Source organism: Pseudopodoces humilis, chromosome 2 (genome assembly GCF_049639895.1).
Source record: "Pseudopodoces humilis isolate 2021_Gansu_Grassland_sample_001 chromosome 2, ASM4963989v1, whole genome shotgun sequence".
NCBI classification, from domain to species: domain Eukaryota; kingdom Metazoa; phylum Chordata; class Aves; order Passeriformes; family Paridae; genus Pseudopodoces; species Pseudopodoces humilis.
The window spans coordinates 59,122,904-59,147,500 of record NC_142201.1 but is presented as its reverse complement, the minus strand read 5'-3'; the positions used below and the strand labels follow the sequence as shown (position 1 = coordinate 59,147,500).

The following is a 24,597-nucleotide window of genomic DNA, read 5'->3' as shown; positions in this document are numbered from 1 at the left end:
CATGCACTGCGTCCTTTGCTTTTTGTCTGCCCCTCCATATCCCTGTCCTTGTGCAGGTGGGTCTGTATGAGTGTGGCAGGTGAATGCACCTCCATCAATGCTGGAATTAGACTGCTGGGGTCATTGATGCTTCCACACCTTCCAGAACTTGTCTGCAAAAATCACAGTGCTTACAGTTGGACATCTTTCTAGAGTATTCATAATTTCTTTGATGCTAAATGAATTATAACAGTACTGTCACTGCCAAAGATGTAGTTAGTTGGTGCTTTATAGCGAACCGTCACTGTTATTTTTCATGATGAGTCAAGCCAGACAAAAGTATAAATTACAAAGACAGGGGAGGAGTTAAAAGCAAGGAGGGTAATAAATGGTTATTATATTTGCCTGAGTACAATACAGAATTTATAATCAGAACAATTAGCTCTGTCTTCTCCACTAAAACGTTGCTTCCCTCTTTTTCCTGGCCTTCTCCTATTTCACTGTTCCCAAGCTCACTAATATTGATGTAATGTGTGGTTTTGGCTCCCACAGTAAAAACTCTTAAGAAGAAAAAGAAAAGGGTTAGTCTCACACAACGTCTCCTGCACCTGTACAACACAAGAACAGAAAGACAGGACAAAAATGGTTACATCATTGAAAAAGGCAAGACCTAATTCTTCAGTAGAATCCAGCCTGGGTAATTTAGGTGGCTTCTCTTGCACCACACTGAGCAAAAATGAAGGAGCATCTCCCAGAATACAATCAGGCACATGGACAAGAAAGCAGCTGGGAATAGTCAACATGGATTCATTCACCAAAGAGAAGCCACATTTCATCAACCTGTGATGAAACAACTGGGCTGGTAGATGAGGACACAAAGGCGGATATCGTTCACCTTGCCTTCAGTAAGGCTTTCAGCACTATCACTTGTTGTGGAGGGAGGCCAGTCCTCCAAAAGGCTTCCCCCTTGGAGGTCTGTTCCCTAAGATAAGACAAAACTACTTAGTCATGGTGACCAAGCTGTGGACCCCTTCCTGCTTCGGGACCCCATGTTATCTCCTTGTAAACTATTGGTCATTTTACCCCAGTCTTAAACCATTGGTCCTTTCCCCAATTCTGCCCTTCCCTATAAAAACCGCTGCTTTTGCCCAGTTCAGGGGAGGTGACCCCCTTCATGACTGGCCCCCTTCACTGAAGCCTGCCAATAAAGGACTCTGTGGAATGCTGCATGGCCTCCGGTCTCTCATCCACACATCAGCTGGGGCAACCCATGAACTGAGCTGAGCTGACAGCTATAGAGCTGGAATCATATCCAAAAGAGCTGATCACTTGAAGCCTTGGGCCAAGTTCATAGGGGTTACCCCTGGCTGGAAACTGCCTGAGACCCCTGGGTGGCTGTTGCTTGCAGGACCCCTACCCATGAAATCTGCGGCAGCCCTGGACTGACCCCTGGACCGGCCGCCACAACTTAAGATCCTCCTAGAGAAGCTGATAAAGTATAGGCTGAATGAGCAGACTGTGTATTGAAAACCAGTTGCATGGCCAGGCCCCAAGGGTGGTAATCAGCAGCACAGAGCATGGCTTGAGGCCAGTAATCAGCAGTGTACCTCACGGGACAATACCGTGTCCAGGCCTGTTTAACATCTTTGTTAATGATCTGGATGATGTGGTAGAGTATATCCTCTGCAGGTTTACTGATGAGAGAAAACTGGGAAGGAGTGGCTGATACACCCAAGGATCACAGTGCCATCCAGAGGGACTTCAACAGCCTAGAGAAATGAGCTGGCAGTAACTCATGAAGTTCAACAAGTCCCAAATCCTGCACCTGGGAAGGAGCAACCTCAGGCCTCAGTGTACCCTGGGTGCCACCCAGCTGGAAAGCAACTTGGCAGAAAAGGACCTGGGGTACTGTTGCACAACAAATGGAGCATAAGCCAGCTACATGTCCTTGCAGCAAAATAGGCCAGTGGTATCCTAAGGTGCAGGTCCAGGGAGTGAACCTGCCCCTCTACTCAGCCCTGGTGAGGCCTCACCTGGAGTGCTGTATCCAGTTCTGGGCTGCTCACTGCAAGAGATACATGGACATACTGCAGACATTCCAGTGAAGGGACTGGAGTATGTGGTGTGTGAGGAGAGCCTGAGGAACCTACATTGTTTAGCCTGGAGAAGGTTCAGGGTCATCTTATATATGTAAATCCCTGAAAGGAAGATGGAAAGAGGACAGAGTCAGGCTCTTTCCAGTGGTGCCCAGTGAAAAGTTAGGAAGTAACGGGCACAAACTGAAACACCAGAGGCTCTCTGTGAATATCAGGAAACAATATTTTACAGTGGGGGTGACTGAGCACTGTCACTGGTTGCTCAAGGCACTTGCGAAGTCTCCACCCTTGGAGACACTAAAAAGACACCTAGACATGCTCCTGGGCAGCTCCTAGGTGGCCCTGCTTCAGCAGAAGGGGTGGACCAGATGACCTTCAGAGGCCACTTCCAAACCCCAAATCACTCTATGATTCTGTGAAAACAGAAACCAGGTAGATCAAGTCATGCAGTTACATGTCCAGCCATGAACTGCAGAAGTATTCAGCAAAGATCACTTTGTCTGAAATGCAGTTCCCCAAATCAGCCTCATGTACTCAATGTCAACCAACTGCTAACAAAAAACATTCTTCCTGCAGAAGTATAACTTTATAAAAAGACAGTTACAAGAAGCAGGGTAGGAAAGTTCCATGGATTTGGACCAAAGAATTAGAAATTTATTTTAAATCAGTATTTTAAATACAGCAAAACCAATAAACCATTCTTGTAAATGTAAACTGGAAACTACTATATATAGTTCAAGGCCTGCTTTTTCCTTTAAGTCCTTACATAAAGATTTGTCAGGACAATTCCCACTGCTGTGACCTTAGCTCTGGTTTCACCAGCTCACTACACATCTATCAGATGGGGTGGCTTCTCTGCTTTAGGGAAAACATGTAGTTACATATTTAATGGCACAAGGTGTGAATTTATACAAAATAAACCAGCAAAGGACTATTTTTTTTCTCTGCCCGTAATAACAGATTCCTGTTTAAACATCGTTCAGCTGCCTGAATTCAGGGATCATTTTTCACTAGAAGCAGGAATGTTTTTCAACATTTATGCCAGTGACTTTATAAAATTATTTGGTAAATAGGAACTTCAGTGAGGGAAACTTTCTGAGGTTTATCTAGGTATTTTAACCACTTTTAAAGCATGAATAGAAAGAAACATCAGAGAATAGGTGAAGTGTAAAAGTGCAGGATGAAACTGGCAATCCTCAGTCCTTACTCTCCAGGCATCCCAAATGCTTCACCAGTGAAAATGGGAAATTTTCTGCAAGCTATTTTTGAAAAATTTCTGCCAAGCATGAAATGTGTGGAAAACAAGCTCCAGGCAAATGCAACTAAAATCAAAATGTGTAATTTCGACTAGAATGGTCACATTTTTAAGTATCCCCTTTTTCCTCTCTGAATAGTCTTCAGCTTCCTTGCAACACATCAGTCTCGAGCAACTTATCTATGGATTTTTAGCATCACAGCTGAAATGCTTTACTGCTTTTTCATAATGAAACTTAAAGCTTCAACATCTCCAGATACTCTAGGGAAAGGGAAACTGCATCAAGTCAGAGATAAGGAGCTTAAAACTTGGAAGTCCCACCCAAAGAGCTCTCAGCTGCACTACATTTTGTTGTCACTGTCAGAGCATGGGAGCAGGGGGTGGGGAAATGAGAAAGTGCTAAATGGAAGGAAAAACCCTAAATGCACCTCGAGTGCATACTAATTGCTTTTGTCTAATTTTTCTTTTCCTAAGCATATTAATTTGCTATTTCAGTTTTTGTCTTACTTCTAAACTGCCTGAATATAGGAAAAAAAAATAAAATAAATCCCAACCCTGAGTAGAAAACCGAACAAAATGGAATCCAAAGCACTTCCCCTCTCTTTCTGTGGTTTGGGTGTTGCTCAGGCTGGGAGCATCAAAAAGCCTTCATTACTTAAAGTCTAATCACCTTCTGTATGAAACAGCAGATAGTTTACAACCAGGGGAAAACTCAATCCATTCCAAGAGTTACTACTTGTCCAAAGCTGAGTCATGCTGGTGAAGCCAGCAGAGGAACTTGAGCCATTTCCAGGCATGTTTTACCTCCTGGAGACAAGAAGAGGCCCCAGCACCTTTGCAGATGTCACTGCAGGACTTGTCAGCCCTACTCTACACTACCAACAGGGCGTGGGGAACATCTGGATATGCCACTACCCCATCTCTAAACAGTGCCATGCACTGACCCTTCTGATAATCCCAAGGGCAAAATTTAAAATACAGTGCCTCTGAGACTGGGATTCAGCTCACCAGAGGACAGTACTTAAAGCAGACTTTTGCAAATGTGTCTGAACTCCCAGCATCATCAGTATATACTGTTAACAACATCAACACGCAACTGGAAAGCACAGGAAATTTCAAAACATACCCAAATCCAGGAGATTATTGCAGATCTAAGGGATAAAAAACAGAAACATATTTTCAAACACAAACCCATTCCTTTCATGTCCCTGTGGTTTATTAAAGGGACAAGTCAAGCAAGAGTGTCTCCCTTCAAGGGAACATCAACACAGACTATATGTATCCATTTACTCAAAATAGATTTTCACAAAGAAAAAAAATTGCAGATAGCTGTGCTCCAGAGTATTCTTACAGAGCAAACCAGAAAGATTAATCAATCCAGGCTGCAAACAAGGCAATGTTTGCTTAGCAAGAGTTGAAATCAAGGAAATCCACCACAAGTTTGGAACTTCAAGGGTAGTTGCTGACACCATGATCTTAGGAGCCAGCCAACACAGGAGTAGCAAGATGATTTCACCATACTAAAGAAGTAAGAAAGACAGTGAGAGAAAAGCATCAGAAACATCAGAGAAGGCCTGTGTAACCTTCAGGGGAGCAGCCCTTTGGAAAAAAAAAACAAACCAGACTGAGGTAGAAGAGCATCTGAAAGAGGCTTGAGGCTATCAGTAAAGAAACCTGATCTCCATCTCCTGATGCCCACTGAGATGGAACTGCAGTAAATTGGATTTTGTAAACATGCAGGACAGCAGCAGAGAAATACACCCACTAGAATTCATAAGCTTTCTGCACTTAAATAAAGCTCAAGAGCCTGAACTTTGGGCAAATCAAGAGTCAGTAAAAAAAACTGAACTGATGCTAGCTTATTAAAATTGTAAACAAAACCCCGAACTTTTAGGATAACTATTCCCAGATTTAGGAATATCTCTCTTTGTCTCTAATATTTGAAAAGACAGAATGGAGTGCCCAAACCCAAAGATGAAAGGTTTCAAACTCCTTGGGAAAAGGCTCTTCTGATTTCTACCTGATGTGGCTTGAGGGAGGTTAAGCAGTTCTCACATTCCCTGAAGTTTTTGTAGTGCCTGAAGAAAAGTCTCAACAACAACTCTGAAAAAATCTCAGTGGCAAGAAAGAAGCAAAATATGTCCAAGTCCAGAGAAATTAACACTATCTCTTAAACATACTGCAAAACTCTGGCAACACATTCTGTCTCCCAAGCCCAGAGTGAATATTAAAAGTTAGTTCTCTAAAATCAATTAGAAGCAGCTAATGTCCATGATGAAAACAGAGCTGACTGATGTCAGAAGCAACAGGACTGAAATAAAATGCTAAAAACAATACGCCTTTCAGGACTGGTTGCAATATTCAACTTGAAATCCTGGCAAATAACAAGAATTGAGCTTCCAGTACAACTGGGCTATCTCCCATTGAAAACAGCTGCTGTACAAGACAATTCAAAGATGAAAAGAATTACTTTATTCTTTAAGCTGGTTCCACATAAGTCATATGCCGATAAACTTTACATTCCCAACCAAGACATAGCATATGCTACATTCAGAAATATGGATAGGAAATAAGGTAATCAGAGGTCTGTAAGAAAACAATATAAACTAGAAGAAGACAATAATATATTTTAACCACACTTGAAGCACTGTTGCTCCAAGAGAATATTTGGTTTCACTAACCTATAGAAAAAAACCTAATCTTCTAAAACTAATATATCCAAGGAAAATTAGCATATATAATTATTTTGTTTTTTCAAGATCTATCCAAATTTACAGAATATCAAGAAAACCATAGGCAGCTGCATCATTTTTTTTTTCTTGTTGTTGTTGCTCAAAAACGTATTAAGGCAAATTCCCTACTTTTCAGTCCAAGTGAACTGGTATGTCTGACCAAAAAACGTGGAAATCAGAGGAAAAAAAACACTTTTATTTTCTGTAACAAAGTTACATTCAGGGGCTAACTTTAATGAAATGCTATTCATGTTCTGTTTGTGTCTTTTTTAATATAATGTGAAAAAATACATTAAAAAAAACCATAAAGGGATTAATTAATTAAAGGGATTAATTTGAACAAAATTAAGTACTTCTGTTCAAAAAGTTAAAACATCAGGCTGATCTGTAATCATGTTGAATTCAGTCATTGAACTGAAAAGACCAATTATTTTAGTCACCATCATGCAATGAGATGAAAAGCTAAGGGATGTAAAAAAAGTAAGAAGGAATAGAAAGAATTTTAAATATGAAAAAAGATTAATAGATAATAAGCAGCTTATTATCCAACAAAATTTTATGGTACAATTCCTAAAGTGGAAGAGAAGTGCAAAGTAGCAATACAGGAATATTTGCAGACAGCACAAAATTTTGATTACTTAGTTCCCCTTCTTGATCTCCAAGGCACTTCAAAGTGAGCCAAGCAATGTATTAAATAGCACAGAATATTGAAAAATTTCAGTGTCAGTAAAAACAAAGAAACACACACCACAGAAGCACAAATTAAATATTTATAAATTAGAGACAGTTCTAAATTAACAGAAGAAGGATCTTAGTACCAATATAGGGGACACGAAAATGCACACTATGCCACTGCAGAAAACAGACAAAACTTGAGATCCATAAGGAATGTAAATGAGCATTAATGTATAAAATAATCTCAAATGTCTGTGACTTGGGCTTCCCTGAGTGTCAAGCATGTAACTTCAGTTACAAGATGATGCTGCAGAATAACAATCAGGAGAACAGTAAGAATAGGTAAGAGTATAGAAGAATGTTGACAAAGATTATTTACCTTGGAAAATAGCCAAATCAAATGGAGGTAATAAAAAATATAAAATAAAAAAATTAGATAGATTAGTTTACATGTTTCTACTGCCTTTGTATCATAACACTAGAAGAGAAAACTTTATTAAAGCCCAGCACTTTAAAAGTTCTCCAAGGAAGAATTTTTTTCACAGAATAAATAATCAGTAGTTTATGGTCTATATGGTCCAAAGCACTGCTAAAACAAATACATCATCAAAAATGTACTATGTTAGACATTTCTGCAAGCATATCCAGAATCCTAGTAATCAGTGTTATTAGCTGGAACATAAAGTCTCTTTTCCAGCCAGTTTCTAATTACTAAAAATCGCAGTAGGCTTTCCAGGATAGCAGATCTGCCCACTGCAGCTTCTTCCCCCTCAAGACAGCAACTTTCAGAAGATGCATATTCAACAAAAAGCACTTAATTCAGCACCTGATTCAGAAAGCTGAATGCAAGTGCCTACATTTTAGGTGCCCTGGATGACAAAGCTGCTATTGTAGCTAAGGGAGAATTAGTTAATAAATCATTGGAGTCTAAACTGAACTGAGCAATTACAGAAATGTGCTTCAAAGACCTAATAATTTTCTTTTAGATACCTAAATTTAGGGGCCTATAAACCCATCAAGTCCCATACAGAAGTTAGGGCAAGCTGAATCCCCATCCTTAGTATACATATATAGTATGTTAACTCTCATATTCCTGGAGGGGACCTTCCAGAATGACACAGAAATTATTTCCTCTGTTACTCTTAGATGCAATCAGATAAAACCAGCTCTACTAAGTAGTGCCTCAAAACCAGTATTTTACCATGATATTATTACTTTCCATCACATTTACCATCAAAAAACCCACAAATGAATTAAAAGTTTTGTTTGAAACTTTTGTTGGATTAAAATACATGTGCCGCCACATAAAACCTGTGCATTTAACATGAGACTCTAGCATAGATTAATAGTAACCCAAAGCATTTTATACAACCATGTGGCTCAACTACTGAGGGGCAGCATGCTTAACATTTACAGATTCTTTTCCTCAGCAATGTGCATCAGTTCTTCAGCATCAAAAGCAAGGCAGAGGTAAAAACTTAAGCCCAAAGTTCACCTAAGATAATTTCCTTTTAAATCACAATCCACAATCACCTTTGCTGCCTTGAGGAACTTCATTATCTGAATATACATGTTCAAGAATCCTTTTAGGATTTCAAAATCCCATTCTTTATACCTATTAGGACAAAAGCACACCACCGCTGCTCTACAAGCCCACACTCGCACACCAGACAGCACTCTTCAGCCTCATCTGGTCTTGAGTCTCCTTTTGAGAACAACAAAGAGGGTTTTTCTAAATGCACTCGAGGTATCAACAAGCCAAATTCCATCCTTGCAAACCAAAATGCACAAGGAATTACAGCTCTCAGCGGAATTGATCACTACCCCATCTGCTTCTGTGCAATAAGGGTGGGAGACTGATTCATCCCAGGAGCCTCCCCAAAGAGGTAACACGCTGAGCAACTACACCCCTCTGGCTGTGCTGAGACAACATAAACCACCCCTGAGGCAGAAGAAAAGTTCTGGGGAGAAACATGTTCTGCAGAGTACCCAATATGATTATGAGGACTCAGCACTCACCCGTGCCACTGAACTGGGCATGGGCTGAGCAAAATCCCCCTGAGTTCCTGATGTGGCTGATGGAGAGGGTGATGAAAATCTCTCATGGGCTGAATCGGCTGCTTGAACCTCTTGTCTCTCTTCCCATAGACTTGGGACAATGGTACCTAACAAGGCAGTGGGAAGAATCCAGCCTTGAGTGTCTTATGTAAAGGCTCTGAAGTCAAGGGACACCTTTCCTTCTAGGTTACTGATTAACCTCGAGGTAAGGATGCTCAGAACTACAAAACACTCATAAATTCTTAAAAGGCAAGGTTGTGCACTAGAAACTAATTGCTGGAAGTGAATTGATCATTCACTGAAAGGTAATATCATCAGCAATAAGGAAAAAAATTAAACAAATGAGCAGATTTAAGTTTATCAGCTCTGCATTTTAATTAGCAGCTATTATGTACCTCAACTTTCCCTTTAACCTCAACTTATTTGCAGAAAGATAGAAAAAGTAATTCTGGTGAACAAACAGTGGTATTTAGTTACATAAAATATTCTGCAAGCTTGTGCATTAGAAATAAACGCAACCTTAAATCTGTGTGTTATGACTAATTTTAGGACTTGATTTTTATCCAAAAAAAGAACATGGAAAAACTTGACACACACACCTCTGCCTTCAAACGGACAAACTAAAAATGGCAAAAGAAGGCAAAACAGTAACTTCTACAAGATGGGGGTGAGAAATTGAGGGGAGAGGGTGGAATTTAAGTGAAATGACAAAATAATTTTTAAACAAAAAGTTAAGATTTTTTTTGTTAATATATAAAATTTTAAAGGTGTGTTTTCCTGGAAAAATAGTCATTTGGTGCATATTCCATCTACATCAGTTTATCTTAAAAATATTATCTACTGAGACAAAGGAAAAAGAGGAGTACATTAATTAGACAAGGCTAAAGTTAAGGATTTAATTTTTGCTTTTTTTTAACAAAGAGAATACTAACAGATCACTTAGAACATAAATAAAAAGACACATAATTTTAAGAAAGGCAGAAATATCTTTTTAAGATGGAAGAAAATAAAAGGCAAAAAGAAAAGTTTATTTTTATTTATAAGGAGTATTTCTGGAGAGCTAACCACTCACTCCACCCCCAACCCCCAAGTCCAACCCAGTGCAGGCGAGGTCAGAGATGTCTCACTTCACAGAGCTGTGTTGCTGGGAGACTGGGTCAGGCAAACACAAAGAAAGAAGCCAGAAGATTAAGCAAGATGACGACTATTACCATATTTCACAGTCAAATCAGATGACTCTTCAATCCAGGAGAGCTTTACATCCAAATAATTTTTCAAAATGAATTTGAAGACTTCTTAGAGAAAACACTGTTTGCCCTAAAGTACCCAGGACATGAAAATAAACAGTGTCTCTGAAGCTGTTAAAGCTGCAGACAGAGATTTCTTTTTTCACTACTGTCTTGCCCAGAATTCTTGATACTAGAAGCAAAACACGCTTTCAACGAAGGATGAGATGCTGAAAGGGCCTAAAGGATTACAAAGGATACCGAAACACCAAGTACTGAACAAGGAGGGGAAAAAAAAAGAAAAAAAGAAAAAGCCCAAGCATCCCACTTTTCTGAAGAAGCAGAACTTCTAGGCAACAGAAAGAACCTTTCCAAAAGACAGGCTAGTACCTTACCCAGCCACCACCTCATCTGAGACCTTCCGCCAAAGTGTTTTTTTTAATTGCATTCTCAGTCAGTAAAGCAGCTCAGATTGACACAACACACTGGGCTGTAAAGGCCAACACAAGCACGTCTTTGAAGCGCTTCAGCAGCTGCCTGGGAGGTACCACAGCAAGGAAAAACTATTAAACTCTCATGCGGTTTGCATTCGACTGCTTTGGAGAAGGAAAACCAAGATTAGTAATATAGAACAATATGGATCGCCTGGGGAATTAAAAACATCAGGAAAACGAAAAATCAATGTTTTAATAGAGAATAAAGGGACATGCAGGTTAAGGAAGACGATGCCATTATAGTCAGTGGGACATCTCAAGATGTTCTTCAAAAGGACAACTTCACCAATGGTATTCCTGGTAATTAGCTCATGTTTGAATTTTTTTTCCCAGAGGCTGACTCAGCAGAGGAACTGTGTCAGACATTATCACTTAGTTCTAACAGACAGCTGAACAATAAATGAAAGATCATTTGTGTAATAAACACCTGTGAACTTGCAGAAATTATTTATGAACACCCTATGTTTCTTACAGGAGTATTGGAATCGAGGTGGAACTGCTTTTCCAAGTGACTTGGAAACATATATGGGTATGACTGGCAGTGAAAAAAATAAAATACATTTCAATATGGGAAGAAACCAAAAATGCTATTATAAGAAAATTAAAACAAAAACACAATTACATTTGTTTTAATTCAGCATGTCGCCTCAAAGAAAAACTACAGCACAAACTCAAGCTGTACTAGCAAGTACTAAGTATTAATACTGAATTTTGTTGTATTTTTAAGGCCTTCTATCATCATCTTTTGAAGCAACTCTCATCTGACATTTCTGCTCATTGAAATAAAATGTTCTATAGCTGACACGGTATTGTCCTCATACATTAAATCATTTCCAAAAAAAAAGACATTTTCTTTCCAAACAGAGGAAAATAAGCAATCGAGAGGATTCTTGATTTTCTTAGTAACAGTCTATCCACAGACTTCAAAAACAGTATTAGGTTGTTCCATACCGTGAAGCTGTTGTTGACATTTTTTGTGCTTGATTCAGCTACACTGGCATCTGACAGGTCAACTTCATCAAATATTAGAGACTGTGAAGGGAAAAGAAGGTAGAAGCATTAAATTGAGTCTGAGTCCACTTTCAGGTATGCTTACAAAATGTGCTTTAATTTCATTGCGTCTATTCCAAATAGGAAATAAAAATAGAAAATAAAAGGAGTGAAAAAATAGAACATACTGATGATGGGATAAAATTTCTTAACTGGCCCCTAAACACAGTCCTACTTGCTATTCTAAGCAGTACATGAGAGCATAAAAGAAAGGGCTCAATAATTGCATTGCTTTAAAATCTCTTTTAAAGGAAGAGGGTCTTCTTACATAGATAAAGCTTTAGAGTGTCTACTGTGTAGCACAAATGTGTCAGAGGAAAGAGATTCACACACAATAATATGTATATTAATTATTTAGCATTAGGATGGAACTCTAAAGTCATGTAGGAAGCTATGATATAGTATCCATATGAGAAAATGTATCTCAAAGGGCTGAAGAGATCCCCTCAACTCCTTTGTCTGGTGTTCAAACAAGAGAAATACGTCTACTCTAAACACTCTAGCCTCTGGCAAAGGATCAATTTGGTTCTGTTATGCTCATGATGGGTTTTTTAGCACAGAAGAATGGTTCAACAAAAATGCCTATGTTTTTAGTTTTAGTTTTTCCTCTTCCATGCCACAGGGAGGAAAATCCACATAGGGGGAGCGTCATCAGCATGTCTGGATTCAACATCAGGGTATTGGCACAATCACCTACTCATAAAACCCTTTGTTATCTTTATCATAGAATCACAGAATGGTTTTAGTTGGAAGGGACCTTTAGGATCTACCTCCAAATCCCCTGCCATGGTCCAGGTTGCTCAAAGCCTCATCCAATCTGGCCTTGAACATTTCCAGGGATGGGGCATCTACAACTTCTCTGAGTAGCCTGTGCCAGTATCTCACCATCCTCACAGTAAAGAGTATCTTCCTACTCAATATCCAAATCTCTCCTCTTTCAGTTTAAAGTCATTCCCCCTTGTCCCATGGCCACATGTCCTTGTAAAAAGCCCCTCTTCAGCCCCCTTGCACCCCTTCTAGGTACTAAAAGGCTGCTATAAGGTCCCAGATCTCTGTCTTCATAAGACAGGTATTCCAGCCCCCTGCTCATCTTTGTGTCCCTCCTCTGGGCATGCTATAACCCAAGATAGCAAGGGCAAAGACCTCCTGGAGTGAGACCAACAGAGACCCAAAATATCCCATATTCCTTATCTAACAGAGTAGGCTCACATTTTTAAGACATCTCAGCATCATACTGCGATTTGAGGTTTCCCCTCTCAGAGCTCTTATCTGCCATGCTTATCCTTTGCATAAGCTGCTCGTGGTCGCACCAAGCGCAGAGAGGTTTGGCAGCAGAGGTGCTGCGGTGCCAAGCTCCCTGGAGCAATGGTGCTCTCCTTGATTCATTACAGCCACACAACTGTGCACCATGCAGCTGCAGACCTACAGCCCTCACAAAGAGTGATCTCTCTGCCTTTACTGAGTTTTATTGAGAAAACAAGGCTGTAGAAAATGATGGAGACCTGAAGCACCTCACCTACAGCTCCCATAAGATGCTGCAACCCCACAGGGTAAAGGAGAGCAACACCCACAGCTGTGAAACAGCATAATCTGAGTCAGCCAAAATGCTCTTGGCCCCAGCCTTGGGAGGGAGGAAGGAAATGCCTTTCTAAGAGAAGATAAGTATTCCTCTCTGCCCACCCCCAATTCTCCCACCAAAAAAATTCAATAGATGGGAAACAGCTTTTTCCCTTATATATCAGTTTTGGCAGAAAATCAGCCTATCTTGATTTCACATAACTATTTCTATGGGCATCAGAGCAGAACAGTTTTAATAGAATGTAACCTCGATGATAACTTCTAAGCAGTATCCAGTCTGGGTTTTTTTTGACTGTCTGAGAGCCACCAAAAACCCCACAGCTCCTTAAAATGACTTTATTATTTGTCTGAATAGCCAAAAAGGTTAAAATAACTGAAACTTCATTAAAAAAAATCAAGATAAATTACAAATCTTCCTTAAAGTTAACACATTATACCCTATATACAGCAGTTTTTACATTAAAAAAGTGAAAACCCCATTATATTATTATTATTATTATTATTAAACTTATTAAATTTAGTAAACTTATAAACCTAAACAAAACTAAAGCCACAAGTAAATGGCATTAGACATAGCACAGAATTACCTTTGAATCCTTAGCATAGTAAAGGGTACGACCTCGAAGTTTGAAATAACGCTTTTTCCACCTCTGAAAAGAGCTGGTTTGCTTCAGTAGTAATCCTTCTTTTATACTTGTCTGAAAAATATTAAAATACAGAAACCAAGGTAAATAGAAACACATAGAAACAGCTGCACATATAAAGTTATGCTTTCTAAAATTTATGTTGCACCTCATATAACTGTGAATTTAAACTTTATTTATTCACATTAAATAGAGATGTGTATAATCAATAATTATTTGGACCACCACATTTTGCATTGCTACTTTTTAAACAATGACCATGTTTGCAAAATGCTAATTTAACATGTAAACTGAAAAGGCAGTCAAAAGGTATATAATTATTCTGAAGATATACACTAAATAATTCAATTGTCTGGATAGCTGCAAAGCCACAAATATTAAAATGAGCAACAACTGATGGTAGCACAACTTGGGAAAAAAATACTAAAACCATCAACAGAAGATAATTTCCAGTTCAAAAACTGATTATGTTGAGGAGAAAAACAATTTCCACACAGATACTAATTCAACAGGGTATTTAAATGTGTCTGATTCAAGCACAAGAATTACTTTAAAATAGAGGGAAAAATCCAGTTTGATGCAAGTCATGCAAGACTTTGACTGTGCTGCTGAACTGAAGCCTTCACCATGAAATCAGCTAACAATTAGAGATAATTATTATCTGGAAAGTGTGAGAACAGTAACAGCTAGGGATATTTTTAAGCAAAAAATGACTCGCTGATCCAAACCTCTCCATTGGATACTGAATGCTGTCTATATAAAGCCCATTTCTTGAAATAGGTAAGAGACAAATTAGTATATTTAAAAGGTGTATTCTGTTTGCATCAGTGTGTGTGGGATTCATCTGATTACAGAAATTCTCCACTTAATCAGACAAAACAAAATGAACACAGCATACTAATTGCATGAGTCTCAAGTTTTCTTCAGTGCTGAAGCACACAAGAGGTATGAGAAAAAGCGAGTATGTTTGGATATTATATTGCAAAATTGCTATTTCCAGAATATTTCCAATTTGTAATGTAATAATGTGATAAGAGACACAATAAAATTTCTAGACACTGTGGGACAAACAGCACTTGAAGTTATTCTAGAGCTTCTGGAAACTTAACCAAGACCTGACCTAAAGTTCATAAACACCATCTATTATCAGACATGAAATTCTCCTGAACTTTAATGCAAGTAATAAAAACAGAAAAAGCACTTTACTGTTCCTACCATTTCCTTGAAATGAGAAACACTGCTGTTATGCACAGAGATTGCACCCCTCATTTAGATAGTCCTAACGTCACAAACCAAAAATGCGGTCCAACGATCCCAAAGCAATTGAATTAATGGTCTCAAAAAAGCAACCCTCTCCAATCAAACATTGTTAGATGAGAGTTTAGATTAGACACAGTTAGCTTCACATGCCAACAGCCTGGACCAGTAAGTGGATTCAGTCTCGGCTCTCATGCTCTAGCTAAGGGGTAACAATTCCCAGTGGAAAGGGTCTGCTCATCACACACCATTTGAAGGCACTTTGCAATTTTCTGATCAGACCCCAAGATAAGTTAGTTTTCCATGATATAGACAGATTTAATGAGCAAATACATGCACTTCTTCAAAGCCATCTGTTGTAGCCACGCAGCACCTGTGCTTCATATCACACTCTGAGATTTTGGAAGCTCATCACAAGGATGGGAGTCCTGACTTTTGTGCTTATCAAGGGTCAGAGGATGATAAGACTAAAGAAATTCAGTTCCAAGGAAATGGTACTCCACATTCATGATAGACACTGACTTACTGGGAAAATTGGAAGGAAATCCACACTCCCTAAAATGCACTAAGTATACTAGGAGACACAGAACATATATTATGCTTAATACTTTTGGCAATTTTAAGCTCTGTTTAAAAATACATAAAGGTCCCTAAATCTTGAAGTATTAATCACTAAAGAATTACTTCTCTTTCTTGTCATTTTTATGCCTACTAAACCATTGTCTCCTGTTTCTATTCAATCCTTAAACAGCAGTATCCTTAATATCAAACCAATACCTTCAAAATTAAATCTATTTTACAATTAGTCATTTGAAATTAGCTTCCTAAAGCTGGCTGTAAAAATCTTGCAGGCTCTGCAGAATTTATTTTTGCATCAACATTTTCAAAAAATCTGGTAAACATTTACTCAAGAAGTAGAAGCACTTAATGAAGCATACACATGAAATTTACATTTTACCACAAATGACTATATTGGGCTGAGACCTTGATCATCTCAAATAGAAAAATCCATGGCTGCAGGCACTAAAACTGATCAGAAAGCTTTAGCCCAATATCCTAAAGTAACTTTATTTAGACCTAAAATGTTTAAAATTCCATCTGACAACTGAGTCACTAAGTAATCTGCTAATTATTAATGCTTTCCTGAGTCTATACCAAGTTACAGAATTTCCAGTAATTTGAGATTGGAAGGAACCTCTCAGGTCTTGAATTTGGGTCCTCAGTATTGCCTACACACCGGTGACGTTAAGTTTTTCAAAAGCAATGATCAGTCTATAACTGCACCTTAGGAAAGTAGCTCTTTTTCTTCTCCCCATGGCAATTAAGACAGTGCTCCAAGATCTCACTGTTCTGAGAAGCCTTTTTATAATTAATCTCAGCTGGACATGAAATCTGAAGCATAAGCAATAATCACTCCAATTATATTAATTCATTTCCTACTGTAATTTAAGAGAAATAAGAAGTACAGGTCCCACAATCCCACACTACTTCTCACTTTTACAGAACCACCTCTCATCAGCTTGCCAAAACCTCTGAACTTCCCCATCCTGCATCTCGTGTCATCTAGTAATACAGTGTCCCTCCAGAAGTATGGGACTATGATTAGACAAGAATAGAATAGAATCCCTAATAATCTTTAGTATTTTAGCCATTAGTAAAGAAAATGATTGACAATATTACAATCACATCACAGTGTTCCACTTCCATTTTCCAGAAGAAATACAATTATAAAAAACACAGCTATTTTTCATAAAATTAAGGAGTACATATGTGCTCAATTATCCAAGAATGTCAAATGCAACTCTTCATCTCCAAAATCTCAATGACAAAAAAAAATTCAATTTGTGGGTATTCGGGTCACTACAAATGAGAAACATCCTCTTTTGTATAAGTAGATTTAAAAATGTCCAGTATATAACACCTGAAAAGTCAAACTAATAGTTTTTATTTCAAAGGAAACCAACCACATTTCCTTACTTTTAATTCACTCACTTTGTAAAGCCTCACATTTCTGCATAGGTAAATTTTTTACTTCTGCTGCTACCAGAAGGACAGAAAGAAAGGAGAAAATATTCTAAATTTAGAAAATAATTAACTATTTGTAAACCAACTATTGGCAACTACAAACTAAAACATTAAATTATTAAAGATAAAAGTCTACCCTCTACTTCTTTTCATGTAAGTAAGTGGACATGCTGCTCAAAATGTATGAAGAAGAGAGTGAATAAAAGAACATGAGGAAATTTCTGAAAGTGAGGAGGATGAAAATGAGAACAGGAAAGGCCATAAAACAGGGTAGTCAAATGCAAATAAGAAATTAAGAGCATAAAGAATTTTAAGATAACCTTGCAACAGATGCTCATGCTGAGACTAAAATGTTCATAAAACTTTGAAAGATGAAACACAGTTAGCAGGTTGGCAGGATCATTTTCCAACAGAAGTGTGAAAAGGGTACTCAAGTATAAGAAGGACACAGGAGAAAGAAACTCATCAAATCCTCAGCATCTGTCTTTACCAATGAAGATGATGAGGGGATCTCACACAGCGTGTTCTCCACAACATCAGAACAGCTGTGTCAACATGGAGGGCATATACGGGAAGTACTAGACCAGGCAAATCATTAAATCATGTGGGCCAGGTGGTACTGACCTGGGAGCCTTGAAGGTCCCAAAATATACTGATACTAACAAAATACACTGCTACTAGCATCCACTTGTGGTAGGACAGTAGAGTCCATACAAAAGAATATTGCTGATCCCATACATATTCAACTGGAAAAAAATCAACAGAGCTTTTGTAAAGGAGAATACCACCCTGCTACCTACCATGTGTTCAGGAGGTGTAGAGGAAAGCAAGTAGATAAATTAAGACCCTGTAGACCAGGATTTTCAGAAAGCCTTTGACAAGGCTTCCCACCAAAGAATACTGAAGAAATATTATTAGAACTAAATTGGGAAAAGGGGCATGTTGTGAACTAAAAGATGTTTCAAGGAAAAATCTAAACCTCATTAAAATTCTCACATCAACTTCGAATAAAGAAGAGATCTGTGAGTCACAGTTCATAGTTCTCTAAGCTCAACCACAGCCAGAAATGCCATACAATTTTGCCTATCACTTATAGAAAAGCAACAAACCAAAGACAATATAATTTTGCTGCTCTATAACACTGTTGTGGACAGTATCAGCCAGTTCTGCTCTCTCTAACTCAAGAAATGGAGTTAAGAGAAGGTACAGAGAAGGGCAACACAAATGATTCACAGAACACTAGCTGCCTCACAACAAGAGAGATGGAAGAGCACAAGACCAAGGGGGAGATATGAATAATGTTTAAAAAAGCATTCAGGAAAAGTAAGGTGACTGCAGAACTATAGCTCACCAAAGCCCACAACATTATAACAAGGGGGAATGTGATAAAACTATATTGAGATCAGTTTAACAAAGATAAAAACAGCACATTTTTACATAGCAGGTAGTGATTTTATGAAGCTTGCTGTCACAAGAGATTGTGCAGGCAGACAGCATCAGCAAGCACAGAAAAAAGAATAGACAAATTCAAGAACAGTGTAGCTGTGTGTGGTTCCTTGAATTTGCCATGAGGAACTACCATGGGAATGGATGGCCACCAGACTCACATGCTGCTCCTGAACAGCCTTTTCTATTCCACTGCTGAAAGTGGATCACTGTGCAACCAAGCAAAAAAAATCACAGGTTGAATTTCTCCTGCTATGTAGACAGCATCTCTTTTACTTTCAAGTCTGATGTTTGTATTTGTAAGTGGGCCTAGGTCCCCATTTACCAAAACAATTAGTATTTGCGTTCTTGACAGACCAGGCAATTAAAGAAAAGAAAATAAAGAAAGAGAGAGTGAGATCATATGATGAAACTCTTTGATATTAACTCTCTCCTGTAATGCTTCCTATCCCTGTGACTTTGCTGAGTATGGAAATCAAACAAACCCTCTTCAGTATTGGAATATTTTCACCATCTGCACAGGTATGGCTTTAGGCAGACAGTACCTTCATTACTTTACAAGGTAAAATCTCACAGCTCATATTAACTCAGAACCCCTTAAAATATTCCATGTGTTCAGTGGATTGAAAATTATTTTTATTATTAAAAATGTGACAATCAAACACTTGATTTATATTAAAATTATGACTTGGGAACTCCAAGCCTGTGATTTTCTTGACAATCTCTGTATTGCAGCTTCCATTACTGTCACTTAGGCTGACAGATTTTTCATTAGTTATGTCAAAATAAAAATAGATTTTATCTACCAAGAATAAAAACTTCAGCAGCAGCTTACTTTTAGTAAGGTTACATTTTTATTGAAGATTTCTGTTCACAGTGAAGGGAGCCTAATATTTGAAAATTAAAACCAAACAAAGAATCTATGAATTTATGCAGCTAAAAATCATAAAAATAAATTTGAAAATTGGTATGTTGACTAAGTAACATTGTTTTAATATCAAGAAAATGTTAATAAAACAAGTACCACCAAGAACCGGTAGCTCAGTGGAACAAGTGGAGCTGCATCATGGGATGCCTAAAGCACACTTGCCTCAAATGAGATGCCCCAGGCTGCTGCTGCTAACACATCCTCCAGGTTCACTAGTGACAAAAATCACAAAATGCAAAATGCAGCAAGTTGCACATGCTCAGTCTGTCACAGTTGATGACAGCTATCCCTGTCCTATTAAGAAAAAAAAAAAGCCAGACCAGCTAGCTGTGAGAAAAGAGCTTTCTAAAATCTCAGAATGAAAGCCAGCCACACACCCCACCAAAACACTAACTTGCGATTAAACACCTCCATTTCTGTGTAATAATAAACACTATGTTTCTTCAAAGTTATTCTTATACTCCATATTTTGGGGTTATTTACGTGGATGGACTCTAGCCTAAGTAAAACTCTAATACAAATAAATGCAATTATACAGCTACACAGTGTCCTTCTTCCTCAATCTCGTTTTCTCTTTATGATCCCTTCCAGCCTATGCTAAGGAAACAGATTTTTGCACTACTATTGTTCAAATAAATAATAATTTTAAAAAAAGTTTTCAGCTTCCTCTAATTGGAACATATGGTAATGCAGTAAGACACAAAGTAAATATGAAATTACAGGGAAATTGGAATAATAAAAATATTTAATAGCAACGTGAAATGGAATTAGTAGACTGATTTAAAAATAGAGGTTGTAGCACATAACAAATACAAGTAAGATATTGCCATATTAGGATAAAACACTTGGAATTAAAAAATAGACAAACAAATACCCTATTTTACATATAAAGTTGATACTAGATTGAGAATGGAGAAGAAACTTTTTTCTGCAGTTCAAGTATCTCAACTCCTAATTTCCACTCATGTGTAGTGTGTTGTACTCACTCTCTGTTCTCATTAATCAGGGCATGAAACAGCTGAAACCCACTAAAAAAGTATAAAACATTTCATAGGACTGTGACTTGGTGTCAAAGATTTAAGTTTTGGTGCTGTAACACAAGTCAGCTAGCTTTGAGCAGTATTTCACTGCTACCATTTGGAGCTTCAGTAGTTGTTCCCTTTAAATTATGCATGCTCTGAGCAGAGAGATTTAAACCAACTAAGTCTAACTGCTTTTGAGACAGAAGAATATAGATGGTACATATTTCAGGAATAAAAAAATAAAAAATAAAACTCAAAGTAAAGAGTCAAAGCATTCAGCTGGAAAGATTTTTTTCCTTTACCAGAACAATCTAGACTCTCTCTCAACTGCAGTGCCCAACACACTTGCCAATCAGTAAAGTATATGCAACGTAAGTCCAAAAGAAACCATTTTTCCACTTCACACAGTAAGATACAGAAAAAAATCCCAACACACTTCCACAGAAAAATCTTTCTCTAGTTCTATCCATTGTTAATATGCAAATAACAGTTGATCAACTACTTGAGGAAATTACAGAAGCATCCTATAATAAAAAAACCTAAATACCACTAACAAACTTCTAAACAATCCCTTCTTGAAAACAAACCCAAAATTAAGCTTGTTATAACAAACCTTCTGTGTTTTAATTCTTGCAGTTTTCATTTTTGTCATTTTGGTAATCTTTAAACAAATCCCAGTTATGCTGTCAGACTTCCCAGGAGCTACACTCAGTAGAGAGGAGCCTACACAGATGCACTAAGAACTTGCGGCTCTTCAGGGAAAGCTGGGAAACAACTCATCTTCTTGCAGGCTTTTTCCAGACCCCTATCTGACTTTTGCTGATCAAGTTAAGAAAGATAAAAAGCTTTTAGCAACAGAAATTCCACAAAGCCAAGAAGAGCTGTAGAAGAGAATAGAGCTGTCCAGTTCGAAGGGGCCAAGAGGCTTTATTTAGTCCAAAACATACACATTTTAAAGATACAATTTCAGGAATTTTAGTATCACGCATATGTGGTTTTAATAAGTAAGTTCTTAGCATCTTTATCACTTCTTTGAAGAGATGAAAAATGAAACAATACCATCCTAACCTTCACACCTTAACCTTCATATCAGTCATTGTTACACAGTGATAGGTCATTGCAGTTGGTGTCTTTCTCAATACAGAAGTCCACAAAGACAAGACACCAGTTTCACAGGTGTGAAACTTGTGATCTACAAAATCTTGTGATTTTGTGTGGGAAACTTGTGATCTTGTGCCTTGTGATCTATAAAATCCAGTTATGTCTAAAATAAGAAAAAGAGAGGTTTATTAACTAAATAGCCAAGCACTCCTGAATTTTTATGATGTTTCTGATGACCACAGATACAGAGACGATATACATTAATCTAATTCAGTGGCTGCACTCCATTGGAAGTCTATATTGGCCCTAATTTTGGTTTACTCTGTGGCAGATAAAATCCTGTATACATATTAATCATGTTTTGAGTTACATTTTCTAGTATTCTCCCAGTAACAGTCTTAACACTCTACTTCTAGAATAGCTAACTCAACAAAACCTTTAATTCCATAATAACTCAAATGTAAGTCTCTCTCACTTACCTATAGATATGGAGACAAATACTAATATACTTCCCACTATCAAAAAATTCATCCTTAAGTGAGAAAGCTGGAAATCTAATTTGAGTGATAACAGTAAAATTATACTAGTGAAATATGCCACATGGAAAAGACTGATAATGTCAAGCAACAAGCACTTAGAAGGGCTAATTTATTGCAGATAGTGAAAAATTCTTTTGATTATCATCAAAAATATTTAGAGAATGCAGAAACAGAGGATAGCTACTCCAGAGACTGGAAATCTATTCCCAGCTTGACAGTAGATTTTATGTGTGACGTGACTGAAGCAAATCAGTTATTGTGTCTTCTATGATCTTCACACTGAACAAAATACCTTCTTTATTCTTCTCCATGTGGGTCTTCTTGTGATTTCTGATGATAATGATAACAAAATTATGATACCATTTTATTAAGCATCTCACTAGGGGTGGCATTTCATTTTAATCAAAAATGTTCATAGATGGCTTTTTTAAATATAGGAACTTCAGAAGTAATGAAAGTAAAACTATAAAGTCATTAACAATTCCCATTCTTACAGATGAGAATTATAGGAAAGAATGTTGAAAAACAAAAACTTGTAAACAAAGCTGGAGGACAAAAAACTGCATTTCAAGACATGACATAGTACAGAACTTTTTTAATACTTGTACTCTATAACTAATTCTGGTACTGTACATTCATGTTCAATATATTTACAGTTAAGGGGCATAGTTGTTGCAGAATCACAGAATAGTTGAGGTTGGAAAGGACCTTTGGAGATCCATATAGTCCAGCCCACCTCACAAAGCAGACATCTGGAGCAGTCTGCCCAAGTATATCTATGTAGCTCCATACATATTTCTGAGTATCTCCAAGGACAGAGACTCCACAGAGATTTCCTGGGCAATTGTTCAACTTTTTTTTTGTGTTCAATCAACCTCAAAAGAGGGAGGGTTAAAAAAAAAGTAAAAAGAAATAGGTTTTTTCTTGTTTTCAAATGTTGTTGTTTCTGTACTCCTATCTGTGCCCATTGTCTCTTACCCTGTCACTGGGTACCACTGAGTCTGTTTTCCTTACACTCCTCAGATATCTGTATGTATTCATATGATCCCCTTCAGCCTTCTCTTCTTCAGGATAAGCAGTCACAGGTATCTCAGCCTCTTGTCATATCGAAGATGCTCCAGCCTCTTAATCATTGTTGTGGCCTGCCACTGGACTCTTTCCAGCATGTCCATGTTTGACTTGTGCTGGATAGCGCAGAACTGGGCACAGCACTCTGGGTGTGTCCTCACCAAGGATGAGTAGAAGATCACCTCCCTTGACCTGCTGGCAATTCTGCCAAACACAGCCCAACATCCTGTTGGTCTTCATTGTCCCATGACCCTCCTCTGTCACACTGCTTTCCATTCCAATTAGTCAGCCCCCAGCCTGTCTCCTGCTACAGTGAGATAGGATTCTTCCTCCACAAATGTAAGGCACTGCCTTTGGTGAACTTCATGAGGTTTCTGCTAGCCCATTCCTGCAGCCTGTCCATTTCTGAATGGGAGCACAGCCATCTGGCACACCAGGCATTTCTCCTCATTTTATATTGTCCGTACACTCTGCAGATACACCCTGCAATATCGTCCAGGCTTTAACAGAGATGTTACACAGCACCGACCCCAGTAACAACCCCAGGAGTAAACCAGTAGTGACTGACCTCTAACAGGACTTTGTGTCCCTAATCATCACACATTTTGCTCCATCACCTTCCAAGGAACAGAGATTAGGCAGCTGGTCTGTACTTCCCCAGATCTTCCTTCTTTTTCTTGAATATGAGTGACATTTGCTTTTTTTTCAGTCCTCAGGAACCTCCCCTAGCAGCTACAGTCTTGGAAAAATAATGGAGAATGGCTCTGCAATGCCATCAAGCAGCTCCCTAAGCACTGAGATGTGTAGACCAGTGGACTTGTGTTCATGCAGTTTAAGTGTTCCCACACTTGATGTTCCTTCACCTTCTCCCACTTTCCAACTGGTCACGGGCACCTGGGATTGCAGAGGGCTGGTGTGAACAGTAATGACCAGGGTAAAGAAGCCATTGAGTACCTTGGCTTCTTTCATGTCTTCTATCACCTGGTCTCGTGCCTCATTCAGCAACAGCCATGAGTTTGCCCCACTCTTCCTCCTTCTACTGATATACCTGTAGAAGACCTTCTTATTGGCACTCACATCCCGTATTCTGATTCTACTGCAGGTGGGCTTTGGCATTCCTAATCCCACCCCTACATGACAGTTTCTCTAAATTCCTTCTAGATCACTTGTCATTGCTTCCAGTTTTTGTATGCTTCCTTTTTATGTAAGGTTTTTTGTAAGTGTCCTGTTCACCCATGCAGTACACTGCTCTTAAGACCGTAGGACTATGACAAACTCATTCTCACTGTCTTTAACTTCTGTTAGTTCTAAATGTGAAAGCCCTTGCAGCAAAACTGCACCTTTTTTCTAGGATTGCTTTTCCTAAAATTCCTTACAAATACTGAGTAATCTACTCCTTGCACAATTTTTTCCCAATGCAGATT

The 24,597-nt window shown here is 38.2% G+C and overlaps 1 protein-coding gene across 1 annotated transcript in view; it reads right to left on the bottom strand.

Annotated features, from left to right (window-relative positions):
* Positions 1–24,597, bottom strand: part of DGKH (diacylglycerol kinase eta) — a 161,297-nt gene that overhangs the window by 65,968 nt on the left and 70,732 nt on the right. The window contains exons 3-4 of the mRNA XM_088068828.1: positions 13,731–13,841; positions 11,467–11,547 (exon numbers count right to left, since the gene is read on the bottom strand). Of these exons, the coding sequence (XP_087924954.1) occupies positions 11,467–11,547; positions 13,731–13,841 (192 nt within the window). The remainder of the gene's footprint in view (positions 1–11,466; positions 11,548–13,730; positions 13,842–24,597) is intronic.